We start from the raw sequence: 19,478 nt of genomic DNA on the forward strand, positions 1-19,478 counted from the left end.
CAATAATAAAAATAATCATGGGTACCATTTACTGGCCATCTGCTAACTGCGGTATTTAAACAGTTTACATACATTACTGCGTTTAATCCTTAATCCCATAAAGCAGATGCTTTATTCCCTTTTTACAAAAAAAGAAACCTGGTCAGGGAAAGGTTTGAAACTTGCCCAAAGGCATACAGGCCATAGTAATTAGTGGAGCCAAACTATCTAACGAACCTCAGCAATCTAACCATATGCTACACTGCCCCAGTGAGAGGCTAGAAAAAATCGCGTTTTCAATCATTAGCCTAAGATCAACTCTGATGATGACAGAGAAAATTTGGGGGCCTTTAACCCAAATGATATTGTTATTATTTTTAATTTTGAAGCATTCATGCTGTCTCTTTCCAATTACTTTGGAAAACAAGGAGTTAGATAACCTGGGGTTGGAAATGGGGAGTCCCTGAACCCCAGAGGACATAGAAAGGTCAGGCTGCTCAGGGCCTTCAATGTTAAGCTAAGGAATTTGGACTTTATCTGCCAGGCATTGTGGAGTCAGTGAGAGTTTCTGTGCAGGTAAGGGCCAAACAAAACATTTCTGAGGGCAGAACATAGCGAGCAATTTGCAGCTTCTGGTGTAAGGGTCACTGTAGAGGAAAAGAACAACAGGGTAAATGAGAGTACAACTTCAGGGAATTTGAACATTTAAAAATAAAGGAATGAAAGAAGCCAGTGGAGATTATAACTGACATGGACCTTGAAGTTGGAGGGATTCTAATATGATACAAAATGGTCAAATAGAGTGATGACAGAAAAGGTCAGAGTTGGCTATTGGGAAACAAATCTTCGGTGACCTTGGAGAGAAAGGGATCAGGTGAGGCGGTGCTTGAGTTCTGTTTGGAAGGGGTTGCAGAAAGAAGGGTGGGGAGAATGTGGAGGCAGCAAGCATGGGCTACTTGTATAAGAAATTTGGGAGTGAAAAAGAGGGTAGTGCATGGGAGCTGGAGGGAATGCCAGCATCAAGATGCCTATGCATCTTTGAAGGTGAAGAGCCAGAGGAGATGGAAGAGGGTAGAACAAGCACCTTGCCCAGGAAGAAAGGGGATAGAAAACACAGGCAGCTTTTTCAGTCTAGGGGAGAAAGATCAATTCCTCTTAGGCTGGAGGGAAGGAGAACAAGGCTTTAGAGATAGATAATTAGAGGCTGAGGAGCTGCTTGGATTGGGGAACTCCCACCGGAAGGACCTGAATGTAGGGAAGCAGAGGACATGGAGGGAATAAAATATAGGTGATATTCAGTGGGTGGAACAGACCAGTTGGGTTAAAAATAAAGATAACCCTGTAGGGACTCCCCTGGTGGCTCAGTGGTTAAGAATCCGCCTGCCAATGCAGAGGACACGGGTTTGATCCTTGGTCCGGGAAGATCCCACATGCCCGCAAAGCAACAAAGCCCGTGCGTCACAACTACTGAGCCTGCACTCTAGAGTCCGTGAGCCACAACTACTGAGCCCGCGTGCCACATCTACTGAAGCCCACACGCCTAGAGCCTGTGCTCCGCAATAAGAAGCCCACGCACGCACTGCAACGAAGAGTAGGCCCCCGCTCACCACAACTAGAGAAAGCTCGCACGCAGCAACGAAGATCCAATGCAGCCAAAAATTAATTTAAAAATTAATTTAAAAAAAAAAGATAACCCTGGGCTTCCCTGGTGGCGCAGTGGTTGAGAGTCCGCCTGCCGCTGCAGGGGACGTGGGTTTGTGCCCCGGTCCGGGAAGATCCCACATGCCGGTCCGGGAAGATCCCACATGCCGAGGAGCGGCTGCGCCCGTGAGCCATGGCCGCTGAGCCTGCGCGTCCGGAGCCTGTGCTCCGCAACGGGAGAGGCCACAACAGTGAGAGGCCTGCGTACCGCAAAAAAAAAAAAAAAAAAAAAGATAACCCTGTAAACACTGACTATTTACTATATGCATGGCATTGTGTTAACACCGTTAATCCTCACACGGGGAAATAGTAGAAGAGAACGAGATCAGTTCTGAAGGGTCAAGCTAAAGATTTAGAGGTAAGGAGTGAGCAAGGAGTGAGATGAACAGGAAGATCAATCTGGAGGCAACATACAGGTTGGACTTAGGGGGAGAGACTGGAGGCAGAGATATTAGGTAGAGGCTGTAGTGATAGCTCAGTGGAGATGGAGAAGAGGAGGCCGGATTTAGGAAGTATAGGGGTCAGGACATGATGGCTGAGTCGGTGGAAAGGTGGGAGGTTCAGTAGTTTGGATCTCAATCCTAGTTTTGAGTCCCTAGGAGTAGAGTTGGAGCCTTGAACGTGGCTTGGGGAAGGAATTATGGAAAGTGAGTATACCGGATGTCATCCATTTGTCCCATCCAGGTCCACTCTTCATCCTCTACTCTGCCCTGTGCCCTGTGAGGCTGACTCACATGGCCTGCGTCAATGGACTCCCTTGGGCTCTGGTGTCTGTTTGTATTCCACCAACGGGAGGATGTTATGGGTTAAATTGTGTCTCTCCCCGCCAAAATTTATACGTTGCATACTTAAGCCCCAGTACTTCAGAGTGTGACCTTACTTGGAAATAGGGTCACTCCAGGTATAATTAGTTGACTTGAGGTCATTTAGGTGGGCCCTAATCCAGTATGACTGGCGTCCTTGTAAACTGGAAGAGTCTGGACACAGACACACACAGGGAGAGTACCATGTGAAGACGAAAGCAGAGGTGTAGGTGATGCTTCTACCATCCAAACACTGAAGATTGCCAGGACACCCCCAGAAGCTAGCGGAGAGGCATGGAACAGATTCTTCCTCACGGCTCTCAGGAGCAACCAACCCTGCTGACATCTTGAATTTCTAGCCTCCAGAACTAAGAGATAATAAACATCTGTTGTTTAAGCCACCAGGTTTGCAGTACTTTGTTAGGGCAGATGGAGGAGATCAGGAGATCAGAGAGTGAGGTTTGGGGGAAGGGGAGGGCAGACATGAGCTATTTGTTCCCCTGGCTCCGTCCCTGCCATATCCCCACAGGTTGGCTGTAGGTCTCTGCCACAGCTCCTGCCAGGCGGCCCTCTCTGTAGCTACTCTCTCCCTGTCTCATAACTACTCTCTCCCGTTACCCCTCGATGCCCAGGGTGGGGTGTGGTGGGTACCGGCTCCCAGCTGTTGTTAGCCCCGGGTTACTGCACTATTCCTTGATGGTTTTCCTAAATCCTGCCTCATCTTTATAAATATGTCCTTTATTAAACTCTCATCCAGATACCCAAACTGAGTGCATCATCTATTTCTGCCAAGACCCTGACTGACACAGTGGGTATATTTGGAGTCAGCAAAAAATACTGTTTGCTTGAGAATTTGAATGGGTCAGGGGAATCCATAATCAGAATGGCTAAGCACATTTACTGCTGCATATGAATGGCAGAGAGGATGAGAGGCATGGGGCTAAGGCGGCATTGTCCAGAAAGATTTCCTTCATTTAGAAAACATTTATTGAAGGCCTGCTACCTTGCACCAAGCACTACTCCAGGTGCTGGGGGGTGGGGGTTGGAGGGAAGACAAATAAATCACAGCCCTTGCCCTCAAGGAGCTCACAATCTAGTAACAGAAGACAATCATGTAAACGGTTACTTGCATAAACCATTACAGGTGCTGTAGTAGAGGTCTGGGCTGGAGATAAGAACTTTGGAATGGTCAGCATATAGGAAAGGCAATGAGAACCGATGGGATTGGTGACTGTTAAGAATGGACTCTTGAGGGACTGCAGTAATTAAGGAGTGGAAGAGATTCCAGGATAAGATTAGGAAGGAATAATTACCATAGTTTAGACATATCAAACACTTACTATGTCCTAGTTACTGTGCTTTACTTAGATTATCTCACTAAATGCTCTTTACAACTCTATGGGGTTCTGTTATTATCCCTGTTTTATAGATGAGAAAATTAAGGCTCAAAGACTTTACTTGCTCAAGGCCATACAGCTAGCAAATGGGAAAGACAGGAATTGAACCCAGCTCTGACTCCAGAGCTTATGCTCTTAACTATTAGTATACTCAGAGAGGCCCTAGCAGAGCCAGGAGAGATGGTGATGTATGCAAGCCATGGAGGAGAGAATTTAAAGGACACATGAGTAGTCACCGTGACAAATGACAACAGAGAGATCAAATGGATTGAGAATTAACAAAATCTGATTGGATCTTGTGATGAGAAAAATTTGAGGTGAGTTTTGCCTGAGTAGTTTCATTAGCAGAGTGGTAGTAGGGGAATGAATTGAAGTAGTCTGAGGAGCAAATGGGAGTCAGGAAGTGGAGACTCCTTTTCAAGGAGTTTGGCATTAAAGAGGAGAGAGAAAGGAGGTGAAATTTAGAGAAGCTTAGTCAAATGAGCCTTGTCCTGGATTAATGTCAGCAGCAGTACTGAAAGATCAGTGTTATGAAGCCCAGCTAGGAGGGTAGACAACCGGGAAGGACGTGAGGTCTGAGATGGTTGTGTTGTTGGGATGGGGTGGGTAGGGAAGTTCAGAAGGAAGGACTAGAGGGTTTGGATCTGTCCAGGGTACTGGGAGCGAGGGGCCTGCCAGCAGCTGAGTGGTAAGTAGGAATGGTTGGCGATGTGAGTGGTGCAGTAGGACCCTGTCTCAGCCATGCGTGGGCACACAGACAGGGGCATGGTCCCCAGGCAAGAAGGCTGCAATCCTCGGTAATCCATCTGGGCCTGGGAGGAACATAGGGGCAAGGGAGTCTTCTCTGAGGACCTGGGTACAATTTCAAGGAGGCTGGGTTCCACTTCCTCACAGGCATCTGAGACTGCAGCCTTGGGCTGGGAGAGATGGGAGAAGGGGGGGAAGGGGTCTGGATTAGAGCAGGTCCTGTGGGAGCAGGACCTGGATTGTGTAGAAAGGAGGGTTCAGCTGGAGGTAGGGCCCAGGGATGGTATGCTGGTGGGCAAGGGCCTTGGAAAAGTTGTGTGGTAGGGCAAGGATCCAGCTCCACACAGGGCTGGTGGTGGGTGGTGGAGAGCAGGGGTGCACTCACCGGACTCAGGGCTGCAGTATCCCTAAGGTACTGGCCTAGGACCCGGTGCAGGTCTGGAACTGAGGGCCACAGGGCACGCCTCAGGCTCCTTGAGGAGAAGGAAGAGAAGGAGACTGAGTTGTGGGAGTGAGTTAGGAGGGGAGCCGTGGGGGGGGGCCGTGGGGGGAGGCAGTGAGGTGGGGGAGCACGCTTGGAGAGGTAACAGTGTAGTCAAGGCAGTAAAGTAAGGTAGTGGAGCATAGGTGAAAAGGAAACCTCTGGTGGTGGAGGGAACTCAGCAGTGCGGAGGTTCAAAAAAGGGATTTGAGTGTCCTCAAACACTCCTGCCTCAGGGCCTTTGCACTTCCTGTTCTCTCTGCCTGGAACACTTGATTTGTTCCCTCACTTCATTTAGGTTTCTGCTCAGACGTCGTCCTGACAGAGAGGCCTTCCCTGACTGCCCTAAAATAGAACCACCTCCCTTCCCCAACACTCTCTGTCTCCTGCTCTGCTTACTTTTCTTTATAGCACTTGACTTATTGTGTATTTATTAGATCCTTATATATATCACATATACGAGAATGTAAACTCCATGAGAGCAAAGAGTTTGTCTGTTTGCTCACTCCTGTAGCTCCAGGGTGTAGAACAGTGTCTGGCTCATAATAGATTCTCAAGAAATTAGTTGAATGAATGAATGGAGAGAACCAATGGGGCTTTTATTAAGTTACTGGGGAAGGTGGTCTCTCCAGGAAGAACGTGGATTAAGGTATGTTGGGGGAACCTCCAATTCCTTAGGCTCATATTTCCACATGGAGGGACTTTAGCTGAACGACATTTCAGGCCTCTTCTGTGACCTCACTCGTATCTCTCCAGGGAAGGAGGAGTTATGTATCTGGTAAATTGGGGAAAAGGAACTGAGTACGCCTGGTTCAGCAGCACCACCTCCCTCCTCTCTCCCAACTTTTTTGTTAGAGCTGGCTACTTGCATAGAGGCTGCATTGCGGTCTGCTCATACATATGAGTGGATTAAAAGCTCAAAGACATGTTCAAGGAGAGATGCAGCACAGAAGAGGGGCATCTAATCTAGCCTAGGGTCATCTAAAGAGGCCACGTGCAGGAGTTACCTTCTGAGCTGAGTCTTCAAGAATCGAGAGATGTTACCAACTGAAGGACTGAGGTGGTATGGATTCTGTCCTTCATGTTTATAACTTCCAATGACATTTCTCCTCAGCCTTAGTCTCCCCACACAAACAAGTCATTCATTAATAACATTTATTTAAGTGTGTGCTATTTAGCAGGCCCTGTGCTATAGATTTAAGGATGACCAAGTAAAGCATAGGGAAGACAGATAAAGAAATGAATGCAGTAAAATGCTTCTGGTACTATGGAAGAAGTCTGCATTGGGGCACAAAGAAAGTAGCCAATAGGGGAAGGTCAGGAAAGGTTTCCTAGGAGTTGGGGAAGAAAGTTATTTATAGATAAATGGGTATTAGTCATCCAGGGAGGATATTCCTGGCAGACGGGACATTATGTGCAAAGGCCCTGAGAAGTAGAATCTCTTGACTTGGGGAGGAAATCACCAACAGTCTGGCAAGGCTGATGCACATGGTGGGAGGGTGGAAATCCCGGCAGGGGCCAGATTTTGCACAGCCTTCCTTGTCATTCTAGCGTCTGGACTTTATCCTGGGGCGCTAATAATGTGACTTAAGGAGGTGGAGTGACAAGTTCACGTGTGCAGTTTTAGAAAGATTATTCTGATGGCTGCGTGAGGCTAGATTGGAGGGAGAAGGGGCTCCGTTTTGGGGAGTCAGGTAGTGCCTGTACCGCTAGAGAAAGAGGGCTATTGTTTGAGCGAGCTTTAGGAGGTGGAATGACCAGACCAGACTGGATAAGGGCGAGGGTGGCGCCTAAGTGTTCCGGCTTGGGTGACAGGGGGACAGTAGCCTTGTTACTGAGATGAGGAGTCAGAAGGTGGGCCTGTTTGGGGTGTCCCGTATAGTGGGCATGTTAGAGTGTAAGGAGGCAGTGCGACTCCCGGGGAAGACGCGCTGGGAGCAGCTGACGCCACAGGTGTGGATGTGGGACTGTGCGGAGAGCGGGTGACATAGAGTGACGCGGGGATGCTTCCTTAGAGGCCGCTGGCCTCGCCCGGACCACGGCCCCGTCTCCCGCCTGACCGGAGCGGTACCTGTAGTGCGCAGGAAACTGCCACCTCAGCAGCAGCAGGCCCAGGAGGGCGCTGACGCCCAGCACCAGGAGCAGAGCGGTCACCAAAAAGATCCAGGCTAATGGACAAAAGCAGTCAGATCTCGGGGGGCCACGCCTGGCAGGAGCCCCCCTCCCCGGTCCGCCAGGCCCCACCCGTCGCCGCCCCGGGGCGCCGGGTAAGTCGGCTCAGCCGCGGCCCCGCCCCTCGCTGCGCCGGCGCCCCTCCGCTCGCGCAGGCGCCGACCGCCTTTGCTCTGGCTCGGCCCTCACCGGTTTCGGAGGCGGTTTCCACCCTTACTGGGTCGGACCAGGCGCTCCAGGGCCCATGGAAGGTGGGGCCGTGGAGCCTGGCGCGCAGCTGTACACGGTAGCGGGAGCGCGGGCGCAGCTCTAAGGTCTCTCCCTGGGCCCCGAGAGGCGGCTCCAGCACCTGCGCAGAGGAGAAGCGGGCGGGTGGTCAGGCTCCCGGTCCGGGTGGGCCGGCGTCGGGGCCTCTAGAACTCGGCATCTGTTTGACCGAAATCCTACCGCGTTGAGTCCCCGGGGATTTCCCCCAGAGAGCCTCGGTGGCAGAAAACGGTCATCCCGGCGGAAGCTGGCTGGAGAGAACACCAGGACAGAGAGCCTCGCCCTGCCTGCGGCCTCGCCCAGCCTGGCGCCGTACACCCCCGTCACACAGACTCATCTACACAGAGTACTCCTCATCCTGACACATATACATACGATACACCGACAGAGATCTGGTACACACACAGTAACCAGGCACGCACCAGACCAGGTCGGCCGATGGAAACCCCGGACACGCTCAGATACTCGGAGCCACGTAGACCAGGCCACAAATAACATCCTCTGAGTAGAGGATGCCAGCACTGTGCTAGGTGCTGGGGGTACGAGGAGAGATTCCAAGCACAGGGAACAAGAATCGTGTGTACAAGCAGGGAGACATTATTAACTTGATCAGTTAGCAAACATGAAGAGTAAGACACCCAAACAAGTAAACAGTTACAAGAAAGAATTAGTGCAATAATAATGATATAAGTAAGGTACCACGGGAGCACCAAGAAGAGTGTAATGCTGCCTGAGTTGCTTGATTGGAGGTTACAGAGTGTTCTGTGTACTAAGAGCATGCATGGGCCGGCTGGATGGTCAAAGGTGAGGTTAAGCCAGTGGCAGTAGGGACATGAGACCTATTAGTACAATAAACTCAACTAATTTGTTTATAAATAGAGGGAAGGGAAAAGGGAGAAGAGTCAAAGATAATTCCAGACTCGGGTAACTGGGTAAGTGTTGGTGCCACTGTCAGAGACAAGGAACGGGAGAGGTAAGTCTGAGGAAGAAATGCTGTATGGTTCTATTTTATTAGTTCAACAACAGTCAGAAATTATGAGTGGTAATGTCAGAGTAGTGGTTTCCTTGGAGGGTGTGCGTATGTGACCTGCGGGCGTGAGACGCTTCTGGGGTGCTAGAAGTAATCTCTGTCTTGATCTGGGTAATGGTTACATGGCTGTATACACATGTACAAATTAATCAGTGGTATATTTAAGATTTGTGTTACTTTATGTAACTTATACTTCAGTAAAAAAGTAAAATAAGTTTGGGGAAGAAGATGAGTTCAGTTTTGGATATACTGAGTCTGAAGTGCCCTGGGGGCTTTTAGATAGAGCTGTCTGGTAAGAAGTTGTATATACATGTGGTGAATGAGAATAAAAGTAAAGAAAGAAACTAATATTTAATGAATATTGAGCACCTTCTATCTGCCAGGCAGTATGCTAAATATTTATATATTTAATTTTTACTGTAACTCTGGAAAGTACATAGCTTTATCCCCATTTCACCAATGAGGAAACTGAGACTTCAAAAATTTACGTAATTCACCTATGATATAGAAGTTCCTTTTCACATGGGTGTTGGAATGATAAGTTTGGGATGGTTAACGTATAGTCATTGAAACCACAGAGTTGAAGCACTCACTTAGGGAGAGCGTATGTATTTATCTAGAGGAGAAAAGAATCTAGGATGGGACTGTTGGAAGCACAACTATTAAGGAAGTGTAGAAAGGAGGAGCCAGGAAAAGAGCGAGGAGGTTCAGTCAGAGAGGTGTTACGAGAATCAGGAGAGACTGATATCCCAAAAGCAAAGGAAGGAGAAAATTTTAAATAGGAGTAGTCAGCATGTCAGATGCCAAAGAGAGATTAAGATACCAGCTGAATCAGATAAAACATAGATAAACAAGCTCAGACGTGAATACACAGACACCTTCACTCCTGATAACAGATACAGTGAAAGTCAGGGATACCCTGATTATGAGGTCTGGGGGCATTTGTTCCTTGACTGTACCTTCCAGTCCTGATGGCCTTCTCCTGTGTATCGGAGCTGATAGAAGGTCTCTTGTGCTGCCCAGGGTGATGGGTGCTGCCATTCCAGTTCCAGCTGCCCGCTGGAGACCTCCCTCCAGTGTAAGTTTGGAGTGGGAATGAGCACTACAGGGACATCAGCAGGGACTGGCCTTAGCCCTTCTGTGCATGAGACATCATGTCACCAGGGCCACGGGTCAGAAGTATCAGAGTTGGTGATCCTGGGCGTGGGGTCAGATATGGTAGAGGTGGGAACTATGTGGGAGGAGAAGGGGAGAAAGTTCTTACCAGCCTGATGGATCCAGAAAGGGGAGCCCAGGTAGCTGTGAATGGCACCCTGGGCTGTGGTCACCTCCACAAGGATGTGAATAGCACTGTCATTTTGTGACTTGAAGTGGCAGCGGGAGAACTGGGAGGGCTGTGATCCTGGGTTTTTCTTCTGCTCTTCACACTTCTCCCAGACGGGGTCCCTACGAATCAGTCCCATAGAGTCATTGGATCAGGCTCGCCTCAGAGACTAATCCTCATACCCCCATCCCACAGGGGACTGGATTATAATCTAACTTGTTCTTTGGATGGGCCTACAGGGCTTTCTCTCCCGTGTCATAATGTTTGGTTTTCTGAGGTTTGTTTTGGTGTCCAGGCTCTTCTTAAGAAAAGAGCTAGATGAGATAGGAAATAGCATATGGGCTATAGAGTTCAGGTCTTGGCTTATTGGTGTGTAACTCTGGGCAAATTACTTGATTTATCTCTGCCTCAGTTTCCTCATTTGTGAAATGGGTTAATAATGCCTACTTTGGATGGTATTATTTCAGAGATTAAAGAGCTTTCATCTTTCTGGAGGAAAACATGTTTTTAACCTGTTCTCATCAGGCGGCCCTCTTAGTCACCTCTAAACGTTATTTTACTACTAGATGATTACGACAGCCTCCTAACTGGCTTTTCTGCCTCCATTTCTGCCACTCCCTTCAGTTTACTCTCCACACAGCAACCAGATCCAAAATGTTGATCTGATAATGTCCAGAATATCTGACACATCTGTCCATTTAGTTTGATCTTTACCGCAGCTGCATTAGATGAAACCATTATCCGTTGCCTGGATTAAGGCAAATTTCTAACTGGTGATCCTGCTTCCACTCTTACTTCTTTTTAATTGCACAAAGAAACATCTTTTTGAAATGTAAATCATATCATGTCACTCTTTTGCTTAAAATCCTTCAATGACTCCCCATCCCCCTTGGAATAAAATCCAAACTCCATACCAGAGCCTATAGGACTCCATACGGTTGAGTTCCTCCCTCCCTCCCCATTCTCATCTCCTACAATTCTCACACCAGTTTACCACCCTTCATGCACACAGGCCTTCTCTCTGTGCAGCAGATATACCAGATGAACTGTCTTTGCAGCTCACCTTGTCCTGGGTTGCCCTGCCTCTAGATCTCACGTGACTCACTTCTTCTTGCCGCTTGGGTCTCAGCTCACCTGTAACGTCCTTGGCAAGGCTTTCTCCGACCACTCAGGTGAAATTAGCACCCCTCCCCCACCCTCCCACTTCGTCTCTATCATATAACCTTGTTCCTTTATTTCTTTACTTGTTTCTCACCCACTCTCCCCTTCTCCCGACTAAAATGGAAGCCCCAACAATGCCGGAAGCTTTTCTGTTTTGTCACTTTATCCCCAGTGCCTGGAACATAGTCGCCTTCGATAATTGTTTATTGAACAAATAAATCCTGTCTCCTTCCTGATTATAACCCCTAAATGACTAGCTATTACTAAAATTATTTATCATTTTATATATTTTTATGTTTACTAATTTATTCAACAAATAATTGATACTATGTGCCAGGCACTGTGATAGGCCCTATGAATACACAGAGTAATAATTTTCAAGGACCTGTCATTTCAATGGGAAAGGTAGAAAAACAAACATGGTATTTTTCTGTGATGTGCACGGGCTGGCTTGGGAATATCAAGGAGGAGCATCTAACCCAGATGGGGAGGGTCAGAGGATAGTTCCCGTGCAAGGCAGTGCTTAGACTGAGTCCTGGACTCTAAACAGGACAGGCAAAGGGGACAGACAGACATCCCAGGCACATGCTTGTGCACAGATAAGAGATATGGTACTCTGGGGGGAATTCTAAATGGTGCAGAATGCTTTTAGCATAGAGGGTCTGGTGGGGAGTGGTAAATGTGAGCAGACCAAGGTCATGGATGGCCTTATTGCCTTTCTAAGGAGCGTAAACTTAATCTTGCAGTAATGATGGAGACATTTAAAGATTTTAAACAGGAATTGTCGTCATTAGCTTTGTACTTTAGGAAAGACACTCTAACTGCAGTTTGTAAGAGAGGACTTGTGAGGGTGCACTAGAAGCAGAGAAATTTATTAGGACAATGTTATGGTATTTTACATGCAAAGTTATGAGGATCTGAAAGTAGGGTTGTGGTAGTTGGGGTAGAGGGAAATAGATGGATTCAAGGGATACTGTACAGGTAGAAATGACAAGCGTTTCTGATTGGATATGGAGGGTGTAGAAATGGCAGAAGTTCAGGGTGGAAAACTGATTTGATAGCAGGATGGACAAGAAGAGGAGGAGCAGGTTTTGGTAGGGAACATGTGAATTCGGTTTTGCCACCTTTTGATCCATTCATGGCCCCTCCATACTATGGAAATCTGTGCAGTTATTAAAAAGAATGAGTTACATCTTTTTGTAATGATCTCCAAGACATATTTTTAAGTAAAAAAGTAAGTTACTAAATCATACATATAATGTGATCCAATTTATATTGAAACTTGAATATTGTGTATAGACATATGTAAATGCATGTAAAATCTGGAAGAATACATTAAAACTGTTAATAGTGGTTTTTTCATTATTCATTCATTCAACAATTTTTTTTTACTGAGCATCTACTGTATTCCAGGCACTGTGTGAGTTGAGAACATATTGGTGAGTAAAAGCAGACACTGACTTTGCCCTCATGGATCATGTATAGTCAAGATCAGCCTTTCTCAACTGGAGCTCTGAGACAGAATTTTGTCATCAATCAAATAACCATGGAACTTCCCTGATGGCACAGTGGTTAAGAATCTGCCTGCCAATGCAGGGGACACGTGTTCGATCCCTGGTCCAGGAAGATCCCACATGCAGCGGAGTAACTAAGCCCACGAGCCACAACTACTGAGCCCACGTGCCGCAACTACTGAAGCCCGCGCGCCTAGAGCCCGTGCTCTGCAACAAGAGAAGCCACTGCAATGAGAAGCCCTCGTACTGCAACAAAGAGTAGCCCCCACTCACCGCAACTAGAGAAAGCCTGCGTACAGCAACGAAGACCCAACGCAGCCAAAAGAAAAAAACTATGTGAGGTATCAATGTAAAATTGTAACTATTATAAGTATTTAAGAAGGTGAGGTACGTGGTACAACAAGGATGTATAATAGTGCCATTGGACCTAAGGAGGAAGGTCAGGGGAGGGCTCCCTGAGGAGGTGACATTTGAGTTGAGATCTGAAGGATAAATAAAGGTTAAGTAAAGATAGGAGAGTTGGGTAAACAGCATGTGCAAAGATCCAGAGGCAGGAGGGGACATGGCAGATAGGGGGGAACCAAAATAGGCCAGTACTGGAGCACAGAGCACAAAAGGCAGCATAGTATAAGATGAAACTGAAGGCATTGGTAGGGACTGAGCCTTTTAGGACTTTACACGGTCACAGTAGTGTTCTCTTCTTTGTCCTAAGATCAGTGGAAGCTGTGGACCTTGGAAGAGTTTTAAGCAGAGGATGTTGTATTTATTTTTGCACTTTTATTTCTTTATTTATTTTTAAAGATTTGATGTGGGCCGTTTTTAAAGTCTTTATTGAATTTGTTACAATACTGCTTCTGTTTTATGTTTTGGTTTTTTTGGCCGCGAGGCATGTGGGATCTTAGCTCCCCGACCAGGGATCGAACCCGCACCCCCTACATTGGAAGACGAAGTCTTAACCACTGGACCGCCAGGGCAGTCCCTATTTTTTGCACTTTTAAAAACTCACTCCAGCTCCTGTGTGGAGAATGTTTTGGAGGATCCAAGAAGTGATCAGTTAATAAGACTTCTCAATAGCCTAAGTGAGAGATGATGATGGCTTGTACTAGGATGATGGCAGTGAAGAAGAAAAGTGGACAGATTCTAGAGATGTTTAACAGGTAAAATCAGTAAGACTCGGTTATATACTTGATATGAAGGAAGTAACAGGTCAGTGAGGTGTTTGGTGGAAATTCTTGAAGGCCAGGCGAAGTTTTGATTGGATCTAATAGATAGTGAAAAGCTGCAGTACATATTTGAGTAGGGAAAGGCCATGCAAAGTTTGAGTTTAACAAAAGTCAGTCTGTCAGCAGCATGGGGGGTAAATCGGAGGTAGATGAGAATGTAGGCTGTTGGAATGGTCCAGGTGACATGATTAAAGCTGCATGAAACCAAGGCATTCCCAGCGAGTATGAAGAGAGGTTGAAAAGATACAATACCCATTGGAGGATGAGAGCATGGAGGCTGTTTGGTTTGGCGGACAAGGGAGGGGAGTGAAGAGGACCAGGACAATCTCTCCCTTCTTTCTGCAAGGTTGTGCTTCTCTCCCATGACATCAAGCTCAGTCAGCAGTTCAGTTCTCACCTGTCTCTGGGGCAGCACCATGCCCTGCTGTGGTAGAAGAAGCCTTGGGAGCTAGCATGGTCCTGTTGCTGCCACTGACAGGTAACATTCTTCAGGTCCAAGGTAAAGCATTGCAGTCCAATTTCCACTGGGGTCAGAGAAGGAAGTCCCATCAGAGCCCATGTGCTCCTACTCTATCGGGTGTCCAGATCATCTTTACACACGTAACTTGGAACATTTACTCCTATTCTGTCTTCTCTCCCTGAACATAGTTCATTCTGTCCAGTGGCAAGTTTGAGGTCATCAGGAAGGACCATGGTTTGCAGAGCTTCCATATCCAGCCCAGGCCTCTCTAGAGATCTTTTCTATCTCCTCCCCATCTCCCCATTCCTTTGTTGACTCACCTGCATCCCCAGGCAGGTCCACGGTCACAGGGAGGGACCAAGATCCCCAAGAGCCACGGAGGGAGACCCCATCAGGTTGGCTGCGTAGCTGGAGCCAGTAGGAGTTCCCAGGCTGGAGCCCTGAGAGGAGACAGCTTCCACCCTTCACTGTCATAGATGGAGCCTTGGGAGAAGAATCCCAGCCTCAGAATCTAGGTCTGCCTCTCAGCCGAGAGAGCCTCCACCTCTTATATCTGAAGCCCCACAACATGCCTGTGGAGAGACACTCAGTTCTTCACTGGATAGATATGCACACAGACTGGGAGCCAGGTCAGTGGGTTTCGGGTGGAGTTCAGGGCTTTTTAAGGAAATCCCCATGAACTTGGAGGCCTGAAGCTCTCAATCTTGTTGGTATGAATGACCCAAAGTGGGAGATCCCTAAATAGACATGGCTCCTAATCAGAGCCTATACTAACTCTCTAAGGACCAACCCAGTCTGGAATCCCCGAAGTATGGCCTATCCTTTCTTGGGGGCAGAATTGTGGGCAGGAGATCGGGAGGTGGAGCAGAAGAAGGCCAGGATACTTCTCTAGTTGTGGGGCTCTGCTCTGGTACATCCTGGTGGGGCATCACGGGCTGAGCACACGGAGACGGGTCCGGAGCTGGGGCTAGGTTTGGTCTCCGCAGAGCTGGGCAGCAGGTTTCTGTGGACAGCAGCAGTGTGACTGTGGGACCCGTGGAGTTCCTTGGATCCTTGGGGCCATAGCGGAGTTCGTGCCTCAGAAATTCACTGATTTCGGGAGCTGGGACCTCCCAGCTGATCTGAAGTTCCCCTGGCTGGCTCCCTCCCGTGGCCTTGATGAGGCTGGGGGGACCTGGCAGGCCTGAAGGTGAGACAGGGCGCGTGAGAACTCTTTGGGGGCCACCGTCTACAGCTCAACCCATGGACTGTGGAGCGGGGATGCTGGAGGCTGGACGGAGGGCAGCCCCGGGGGCAGGGCAGGGAGGCTCCTCATCCTGTTCTCCTGTCCTCAGAACAGTGACCTCACTGCAGGTTTGTTAGGCTCAGTCCTCCTCAAGAGCAGGGATCTCTCTTCATCTGTGCATCCTTTTCACCTAGCACAGTGCCTGGCACATGGTAGGTATTCTGTAACTGCTGAATGAGTGAGTCAATGAATAGGTTAATGATGGAAGGTCAGGGTGTCTCTGGTGTGAAATGAAGTCTAGCTCTGGATGCTGAGGCTAAGAGGAATGAGAAGGGGGTCTTGAGGTGCCTCTGGGGGTCTGGTAGTGGGGGGACATGCACATCGTCTTGAAAGAGCACAGCTCAGTCTGACTCTAGGAGCTGGCCTGAGGGCAGCAAACGGGGGGGCCAGGATGACAGGAGGACGGTCCGTACCCACACTATCCACAGAGAGCACCCGCTGGGTCAGATTCTGGTTCAGAAACACGTTCTTCACCCAGAGGTGCAGTTGAGAGAAGAGGCGCACTTCATCCTGGGCTGGAAACTGGCACACGTACCGGGTTCCAAAGGGCAGCACACGCTGGGAACTCAGGGGGCAGGCACGGGGCTTCTCCCTGTGGGCACAGGAGAAGTCCATCCTACCTACACGGCCACCTGTTCAGCCCTGAGGACCCAGGTCTGGGCCCAAACCCAAGTTCTATTTCCAATACTGCCATTTTTCTTCTCAGTGCCTGGGTGGGATTAGGGGTTACGTAGAGGGTGTGAGCTGGGTGTATCCAAAGCACATCTGTTCATTAAGTGGCTACTTAGGGCATGTACTTGGAGGAGTCCTCTGATAGCGCCAAAGGCAGGGAAGCTACTGGAATGGGCTCAGCTGTGGTATGTACAGGACAGATACAGGGGAGTGGTACATACATGGTACATATATATGATATATATGATGCAGCACATACCCTGGGTAGGCATACAGCAGCTGATAGATTTCACTGGGCGCTGCTTCTTCCTCATCCCAGAAGCAAGTGAGGTCCTCAAATGTTCGGGAGAAACAGTTCAGGGACTCTGAGTCCGAGGCCAGCAAGGAGGCATCTGAGGAATAGCTGGTGAGTTGGGCTCTGGGTCCTCCCTGGTGTGTTTGTGGGCAAGAGTCGGGGACCAATGGGAGCCTCCTACTTTGCACATCCCCCTCCCAGGGCTCCCTCTTCCTGGGTATAGGTGATCTCCACCCTCCACATACCTCACCTTGGCTGGTGACTTGTGCCAGGTTTTGGGGGGCCGGGAGGAGGCAGGAGATGACCACCAAGAGGGCCCAGGAGGGCATCTTCTCCGGCACTGTGTGCCTGCCTTAGCCCATCCTCCCTGCAGGAAGCCGGGCCCCAATCCCCTCCCGGGCCAGCCCCTCAGGTTCCTGTCAGATACAGCCCCACGTCCTGTCCCTGTCCCTGCCCCTGTGGGGCCCATCCAGACCACACTGGGGCCGGGGGCCAGGGGAGGGGGTGTGGGAGTGGGCAGGAGGGTAGGAAGAATTTGAAAGAGAGGATACAGACCTTTGGTGGGAGGGAGATGGGGGGGTTACATTTTTTTGACCATGTACCAAAAGCAGAGTAAGCCTCTGTGTGTGTCCATGTACACTGCTGTGGAAGGGTGTATCATGAGCACGGAGAGCAACATTCACTGAGTGCTACTTCAACGCTGCCGTGTGTTAAGCACTTTATATCTACTGACTCAGCTAACCCTCACAATAGTCTTATTATTTCCATTAGAGTGATGAGGAAACTGAGATGCAAATAAAGACTTGCCTAAGATGACACACCTCCTAAGAGGTAGAACTCAGGACATCAAGCTTCAGAACCCAAGTGCTTGACAACCATACCAGTGCCGCTGGAAGGTGTCATTTGCCAAGAAACGACTGTCTGCCTTGCAACTGTGACAAAATGGTGGCTATTTCCACTCTAATAGGTTCTGTCACTTTGTGCACAAATAAACACGTTCTCCTTGGAACTACACAACAGCCTCCATTGTGGGGACCCTCCACAGCTGCCTTTCATCCTTCGCTACTCAAAGTGTGGTCCATGGATCAGCAGCAAGAGCATTCCCTGGGAGTGTCTTGCAAATGCAGACCCTTGGGCCCCGCCCCAGACCTTCTAAAACAGAATCTGCGCTCTCTCCAAATTCCCAGATGATGCGAATACATATTAAAGCTTGAGACGCTCTGGTCTTCGGTACTTTTATCAGGTTGGCTCAGAATCAAGGGGTGGTTGGTCTCAGTCCTCCAGCTTGAGCTCATCTTCACATTAGTAGCGGAAGAGTGGGTGTGATCCCTTCTCTGTAGCCCAGGCCCCCTCCTGGGACTGCTCTGACTGGTAGCTTTTATGCCGATTCTCAGGAGCTTTGACTCTCGCAGGGCATGGGGCCAGTGTAGACCATATTAACTCCCACATTTAGCCCCTCTGGCTTCAACTGGGGCGCCCCTTCCTGGCTTTACAGAGTTAGTATCCTCAATATCACTTTTCTCTCTTCCTCCTGAATTAATGCTACTAACAGAGAATTGTGGGAAGGGGTAGGAGGAGGGACATGGAAACTACAGCTCCCCTGTGAAGTCTTAGCTTCTCTCGCACCATTTCTCTGCAAGAAGTCCCTGAGGCTAGGTTTGTCCCGATTCCTGTTCAGTTCTCAAGTTCCAAGGACCAGCTTCCTTTGCCCAACGGGGGTGACTTTGGACGCCTCTCCCAGACCCCAATCAAGGGCCACCCAACCTCTGCCGGGTCAAGTGAGAGGGGAAACAACTCTAATGTTCATGCAGTCCCATGGCTTTGATGCTGTGTATGTGCTGATGGCTTCAAAATATCTCTAGCTGCGACTCCCCCTCCTGGGGTCCAGATCTGGATCACCAACTGCCTACTTGGCATCTCTGCTTATGTGTCTAATGGGCATCTTATACTTAACGATGGCCAAAGTAAAACTCTTGATTCTGGTTCCCACCCCTAAACCGGTTTTGTTTCCTCTAGTCTTACCCACACTGTAAGTGGCACTACCATCTACTCAGTTGATCAAACCAGAAACCTCAGTGCTCCTTGATTCCTGTCTTCCTCTTACCCTACATTCAATTCATTAGCAAGTCCTGCCAGATAGTCTTTCAAAATGCACCCTGAACTTGCACCACCTCCACTGCTACCATCCTAGTCCGTCCAAGTCTGGATCACTGAGTAACTTCCTAACTAACTCCACTCTTAACCCCTCCGGCAGATCCTCCACAGAACGGGAGTGAGATGTTTAAAATGCAAATCAGATTTCTTCACTCCCCTGCTTAAAACCCCTAACGGTTTCCTACTGCACTTAGAATAAAATCCAGACACCTCCGAGAGGCACACAAGGTCCTGCCTGATCCGGCCCCTGCCTACTTAGATCCCATCTCCACCAGCCGCAATAACCTCACTGTGTCTCTCATCTTAATCCTTCTCATGCTCAACCTTTCTGCAGCTGATACTCTCCTCCTTCCTTGTGTTCTGCAATGTGTCACCTTCTCCTGGTTTCCTCCTGCTTCTGTAATGTTCCCTCCCAGTTTCTCTCTCTCTTTGCTCTTTCTCTTAAATGTTGGTGTTCCCCAGATGTCCTTGTTTCCCCCTTCATATTCCCCGAGTGGTCTCATGGCTTCAGTTCCATCTATATACCAGTAACTCTCAAGGTTTTATCACTCTTTTGAACTTCAAGTTCTCACTTACTTATTAGACATCTTGAGTTGTTGCTCCATGGGCACTTCAAGCTCACCGTGTCCCAAACAGAGCTATTCCTACCTCCCATGCAGCCTATCAGATCTTCCCTTCCTATGTTTGCATCTCACCATAGGCGACCTGGGCGTTATCCTCAAATTTTCATTCTCCCTCTACGCCTGCATCCAGGTCTTGCCAAGTCCTATGACCTTCACAGGGAGGCAGCATAATAGTGTTTAGGGGTGAGGG

At 48.7% G+C, this 19,478-nt stretch overlaps 1 protein-coding gene and 1 long non-coding RNA gene across 4 annotated transcripts; one reads left to right on the forward strand and one right to left on the reverse strand.

Moving 5' to 3' along the window:
- Positions 1 to 1,347: 1,347 nt before the first annotated feature.
- Positions 1,348 to 16,840, reverse strand: MPL (MPL proto-oncogene, thrombopoietin receptor). Its single transcript, XM_004266343.3, has 12 exons — positions 16,762 to 16,840; positions 16,476 to 16,608; positions 15,958 to 16,136; positions 15,144 to 15,442; positions 14,580 to 14,742; positions 14,197 to 14,323; positions 9,842 to 10,023; positions 9,537 to 9,679; positions 7,470 to 7,629; positions 7,180 to 7,276; positions 5,013 to 5,100; positions 1,348 to 4,797 (listed from the first exon to the last, which is right to left on the reverse strand). The coding sequence occupies exons 1-12, from the start codon at positions 16,838 to 16,840 to the stop codon at positions 4,510 to 4,512; spliced, it is 1,938 nt and encodes a 645-aa protein (XP_004266391.2). The 3' UTR covers positions 1,348 to 4,509.
- Positions 7,624 to 19,230, forward strand: LOC125960425 (uncharacterized). 3 transcript variants are annotated; one of them, XR_007470086.1, is made up of 4 exons: positions 7,624 to 8,520; positions 12,476 to 15,696; positions 16,536 to 16,622; positions 17,283 to 19,230. It is a non-coding gene; the product is annotated as an uncharacterized LOC125960425 (long non-coding RNA). The 3 variants fall into 3 exon arrangements; XR_007470085.1 differs by having other exon boundaries at positions 12,476 to 16,622; XR_007470084.1 differs by lacking the exon at positions 17,283 to 19,230 and having other exon boundaries at positions 16,536 to 17,077.
- Positions 19,231 to 19,478: the final 248 nt, after the last annotated feature.

Source organism: Orcinus orca, chromosome 1 (genome assembly GCF_937001465.1).
Source record: "Orcinus orca chromosome 1, mOrcOrc1.1, whole genome shotgun sequence".
Classification (NCBI taxonomy): domain Eukaryota; kingdom Metazoa; phylum Chordata; class Mammalia; order Artiodactyla; family Delphinidae; genus Orcinus; species Orcinus orca.